The 6,047-nt window shown below is 37.8% G+C and overlaps 1 protein-coding gene across 1 annotated transcript; it reads right to left on the reverse strand.

Moving 5' to 3' along the window:
• Positions 1–2,392: 2,392 nt before the first annotated feature.
• On the reverse strand, positions 2,393–3,988 carry LOC114824390 (U-box domain-containing protein 25-like). The gene has a single exon (XM_029101214.2). The coding sequence runs from the start codon at positions 3,832–3,834 to the stop codon at positions 2,590–2,592; it is 1,245 nt and encodes a 414-aa protein (XP_028957047.1). The 5' UTR covers positions 3,835–3,988; the 3' UTR covers positions 2,393–2,589.
• Between the last annotated feature and the right edge of the window lie 2,059 nt (positions 3,989–6,047).

Raw genomic sequence — 6,047 nt, forward strand, 5'->3', positions numbered from 1 at the left:
GGCAAAGTGCTTCGTTCAGATTAACCATGCTTGTTCCGCAAGATACAAAAACCTGATGCACTATGAAATCATCTAGTTTTCCTATATGTGGGACCATACTTTTCCAGATGCCGCTATGATCTTATTCCAGAATCAGTGGGCGAAATCTAACTACATTACTGAGATTGACCATGCTTGTTCCGCAAGATACAGAAACCCAATCTAGTAAGGAATCAGCGGGTTTCCTATAATCTTGGCGTCCTTAGAATCTAAGGTTTAGTGTGCGCCGCAAGTAACCACAATCCTAAGACGCTGCAATATCTACTTCCTAGATATCCTCTAGAATTCCCTTGGTTTAATAAGGATTCTACTATCCTAACCTAGAAGGTCCCTTCCTCGACTGTATAAATAAATCATTCTAGGGTTCATCTTTGGTAATGCAATTCTGCACACTTATTCCATAGCCTACTGCTTGAGTCTTAATATTACTTACTAACTTAAGCGTTAGAGAGCCTTTAACCAACACACTCTCAATCTTTGGCTTACCTACAATTGTTTGTTTGTTTACAGGTACACAGATTTAAGCATATCCACTCACAGATTTGGTTCCAACAATTGGTGCTTTCATTAAGAGTGAACTCATATTCCTCCTAACTAGATCACTCTACCAAAATCATGAGTGCAGAAGAAATCATATTCAACACTAAAATTAACTAGACATCTAACAACAACCCTGCTCTAAATGTCTTTGTCTCATAGGTCAAGGGCAACCCATCTCATGGCACCACCACCACTCTAGTAGTAGGCAATTAAATGCCTTATGTTTAATCGTCGTACTTTCTTAAGTTTCATAATTTTATTTTTCATCTATTACTTTAACGTTGAAAACGAACCATGAATTGAGACCATGAAGGCTTAATTGTTAATTTTACAACTTTGGAGGACAATTGGGTAATTTCACTTAAATAATTTTAAGTGGGACTTAACCCACATCCGGCCCACTCTCTCTCCCTCTTCATTTCTGAAATTCTTCTCTCTTCAACTCTTGGAAACTCTCACTCTCTCTCTCTCTAGAGCTCTGAGAGCTCTCGCTCCCTTTTCTCTTCAAAACCGAAGCGAATCGAACTTTAAAACCCTGAAATCTTAATCCCTGAGATGAGAGAAACCTAGTGATACCCTTGCATGCACCGTCAAAGCATTGAGCAACGACCTACCATGGAACCCTAGAGCTTCGAGCTCTAGTTCTCAATCTCAGGTGAGATTATTTCCCTTCCTTCAAATTATGGGCTTCTAATTGTGTTGGAATTGATTATTTCTTTGATTTTTTGAGGGTTTTCAACCTTTCTAACATAGAATATATATAAATACATCGTGCAATTGTGTGAGGATAGTGTGAGTGGCTCTGTTACCACTATTGGAAGAGTATGAACTAAGTATAGGGACAATTATACCTCTCGTGAGGAAGCTTGGATCTCAACACGCTCCTACGAATATGAATCAAGGCGTAAAACCTCCTTGTGCGTCTAGAACCTCGAAGGTCGTTGGGTTCGCTACGGTATGTTGAGCTGCCCCTTTGCTTTTCGCCTCCCAAGACCTAGGGCTGTGGTGATCACCCTAGAGACCTAACTAGAATATTATGAATCATGAAAATGCTTGTATTTTCTTGTGTGTCTCTCTTCCCCAAAGCCTCCTTATATATATGTTGAGAAAAAGGAACAATGACTAAAACGCCCATGAAAATCTCAAGCATATTCCAATCTGAATATCTCTTGATTTTCCTTTAATTATCATAAAGATAATTACGAGATGTTATATCAATCCATCACCCAAATTTGGGTTGATTAATATTTGATTTATTTATCAAATAAATCCTATAATGGGGAGAAAAAGGTGTGCCGAAATCATTTCAATAAACTTATGATATGAAATTGTTTTGTTTGAGACTATTTTCTAAAATTACTTTCAATAACCATACTTTAATACAAGTGATATTCTACACTAAATGGAGAAGAGAGGGTTTGAACCCAGGATGTAGTAGGTTTGAGAAAACTTAAGTCATTGTAAAAAATACCGAAAAATGTAGGTGCTCCACTTTTGACTCTAGTGAAAGAAGTATGGAGTGCTTCTGTTTGGTATTGGTAGGTAATGTAGCATCGCCTACTTTTGTGTAAAAAGGTACACCATCTCATCATGCAAAATGTGGACCTATGAGTGTTTGTTGTTTGACCATGAACTTTCAAATATTCAATACAAATGTCCTTTGTGAGTCGTTTTAACACAAAGTGATAAATTATTCTTCCATTTAGTGTATGCTTGAGATGTGTAAGCATTGGGATTTTGTTGTGGATCCAAATGCCCTCACATCAAAACAAACGAGCAAACGAGATCTGCAAGGATCCTTCAGCCACGCAAAGATCAATAATCAAAATAATATTATTACGAAAGACTTCCCTAAACAGCATAAAAATATGAACACTAAAAGAAAACTTAATTCAAGAAGGAATAACAGAGAATCATTTGCATTAGTCTCCATGCTTTATGAATTACACATATTGGTACTTTGATAGTTTAATGTCTGCACATGGAGATGGAGACCAAGTAATACAGAAGCTACAGAAGCTGGTTTGCTTCCTGAGACCACTTAATTCTGAGGAGCTTGAGCAGCTTTCTCGCCTTTGTTTTGGTACCACCACTGCACTGGCTCTGAAGAAGCAATAGCAACTGAGTCAACACTCCGCCACTAATTGCTTCTTCTCGTGCCAGCAAAGAGTCGTTGCATAGAATTATGAGCGAGCCAACGGCACTCTCACTGCCTCCATGATCATCTGATACCCTAAAAACCATCTTAAGAAGAGCTTGAATGCCGTTCGGATTACTAGTCACTGCCTCTCTTGCACTCTCTAGTCCTAAAAGCTTCTCCAGTGTGGCCATTGCCAACGGTGCCAAGGATTTTTCATGTCTTTCTGTGCTAGAAATTATGTATGAAATGAGTCCATCCACTGTGCCTTGTTCGACCAGAAACTCTCTGTTCTCTTCGAGTGAAGAAAATGCTGATACAGCTTTAATTGCAGCATCTCCATCCTCCGAATTTGAGTTCTGGTGAAGCAGCTGAGCCAATAACTGATGCAAGAGTTCGCTGTTCTTTCCCAACATAGAACACACTCCTTTTGTCTCTGGAGACGTTGATGCTGCCTCTATGAGCCGGCACAAACTCATCCTGATCAAGGTGGTCCCGTGCGCGAATAAATCTTGGAAGGCTGCTAATTTACTCTCTTCTCTAAGCATATTGAGCGACTCCAATTCGCCGAGAGACAGCAATGCTACGATGCAACAAAGCGCTTGCTCCACAAACTCTATATAGTGGTACCACTGCTTGCGGAGTTTCTGTTTCAGTTCGGCTTGTCCTCCTCCAAGCACAAGTTCCAATAGTAAAGGTAGGAATCCCAACTGGAGCAGCAAATTATTTCTCGATGGCGATTCTAGCTGGGAAAAAGCTCGAATCTTCTCGAGCGCTTGAACCTTGCTCTCCAAGGTACCCACATCACTAGATTCGAGGCCACGTTTGAGTGAAGATAAAGAATCAATTGTTTGCAAGTAATGAGGATCAAATTGGTTGCCCATCTGCAGCCACTGATTGATGAAATGACGAAGAGTGTGATTCGGCACCATGGATGGATCGTGAAGATTCTGCATTGTGACAGGACATGTGAGATTACCTGCGGACAGCCATTTTTCGATGCTCGACCTGTCGTACGTTTGGCCTGTGCAAAGAATGACTGGGTCTTTGAACAAGTCCAGACTGATTGGGCATTTGAACAAATGGGGAATGCTCATTTCATCAACTTGGTTTTTCATATATGGATAATTGATGAAAACTCCCAACTCAAAAAAATTTACAAATGCAGATATATATCTGTGTGTGTGTGTTTATGTATATAATATGGGGGGAGGAACAGCATTACCAACACACGAAAAGAAAAAAGAGGGAGAAGAGAGGTGGTCTTATCCTGTGTTTCTGAATTGTTAAAGAAAGAGTACGAGATTGCAACTGAAAATATAGAATAATTGGGCAAATGGTCCCCTCCACGGGTCCACCCCACGTCTCTCTCCATTTGTTATTACTTCAGTCAAACCGACCCACCACTGGAATTGTTAATGTCATTCAAAGCATGAATTCGCCAATATTTTCTATCTAATAATGTAATGTTGTGTGGAAAAGAAAAACTTACAGATAGACACAGTATTATCGTACAGTCACGGTAGCTAGCATGACATTTTTTTGTAATGATAAATATCATGTGAAGGGAAACTTACATACAATGACGAGTCAGAGATTTTGTTATGAGGGTCAAACTTAAATGAGTATAAAATCCATTTCTTTATACAACGATATTTTATTTTGCACAATGAGCTGAGAATTAAATTTAAAACATCTCACTTTCAACTAAATGTGATTAGTGCTAAAAATTTGAACTCATTATTGTACATCAAAATAGGAAAAAAAAAAAAAAAAGGTGATTTTGGATGCAGTCCCTATTTATCAACATTCTTGGACTGAAACCTTGTTGGTTTTTGAGATTTGATTGAAGTCCCTAAAATTAATGCAATAATGCATTTTCTATGTAGGTTATTATAATTTTTAAATTAACATTTGATATTTTTATTTATTTATATTAATAAGATTTTAAATAAAATCCATCATTTGTCGGATTGAAAATATTAAAAAATAAATTATACTTAAATAACACCCATGATTTGTAATTACTTATATTAATGACATTTTACATACAAACAATAGGTAATTTTATACATACATTTTCCAAACAAAAAGTTGGTACATTTTATACAAAAAAAGGTGATACGTTTTATATAAAAAGAAAATGGGTACATTTTATATAAAAAAACAATGTGAAAAGAGCATATTTATGCTACTTTGTTATCTTATTTCTTTGCATTTATTTAGTTAATTTCTATTTATTGTAGTAATTTAAGTTATTTTCGTATTATTGTACGTCCAGTTGTTAAAGATGACAATAAATGGCAAAATGGAGCAATTTGGAGCAGTTTTGGACTTGGATTGGATAGCAAGCGTGGATAGCATATCGACTGGACGTTTTTGGTGTTTAAATGGTGTTAGACATGTGCTAAAATTTAGAGAAATTAAAGTTGGGGCTTGGAAGGCAAGGAATTACACAAGAAAGAAGAATCCTAGTTGGAGAGGAACATTATCTTATCCAACCTTTTCTTATCTTATCCAACCTTATCTTCTCTTATCTCTAGTTGCAAGGAGAAATCCTAATCACATTCCAACACTCTCTACTTGATTTTTAGAGTCCTTAAATATTTCAAAATGCCAAAACCTTTTCCTCCTTGGATTCAGTCATTTTCCCCTATATATATGAAATTCCTGCAGAGATGTAGTGTCACATCCCGTCCCGAGACATATAATTTTGATGGCGTGAGATTACTTATTTACCCTTGGACGTTTTGTGTGGTTATGTGGGTGGAGTTTTATTTGGACAAATTAAAAAAAAATTCCTAAATTTTGGAACACTTAGGACTCAAAGTGTTTTCGTTGGTTGGTTGGTGACCCACGTGGACCACACACACACCCACAAACTCTCCCTCTCTCTCGTGCCTTCTCTCTCTTTCTTCTTCCTCTCGGATTTTTGCAGAAAATCCGTACAAACGTACGGACGAACCTCAAACCAACCCATTTTTGCACAGATTGAGCTCGTGAGTAGTACCATCACTTTCATCTCGTCATCACGAACTCAACCATACCATTTTTAGGACTTGGAGCTTCGGAAAACCTGTGAAAAACCCTACCCCGAAATTGGCACTATTCATGCACGTTCAAACGATGAGTTTTTAGAAGATTTTAAGCTCACAGGGAGCTTTAGAAGGTCTTCACGAAGCTCGGGGTAGCTCGCTGGTTAGTTTTGGACGTCAGGATTGTGAGTTTCAAGTTTGGCTGGTTTTTCTTGAATTTCTCCAACGAGATCCCGTGATCTTTGCGGCTTTAAACAGGTAAGGAAATATTCTTCAAGTTACGAGCTTCAATTTGG

Source organism: Malus domestica, chromosome 01 (genome assembly GCF_042453785.1).
Source record: "Malus domestica chromosome 01, GDT2T_hap1".
NCBI classification, from domain to species: Eukaryota; Viridiplantae; Streptophyta; class Magnoliopsida; order Rosales; family Rosaceae; genus Malus; species Malus domestica.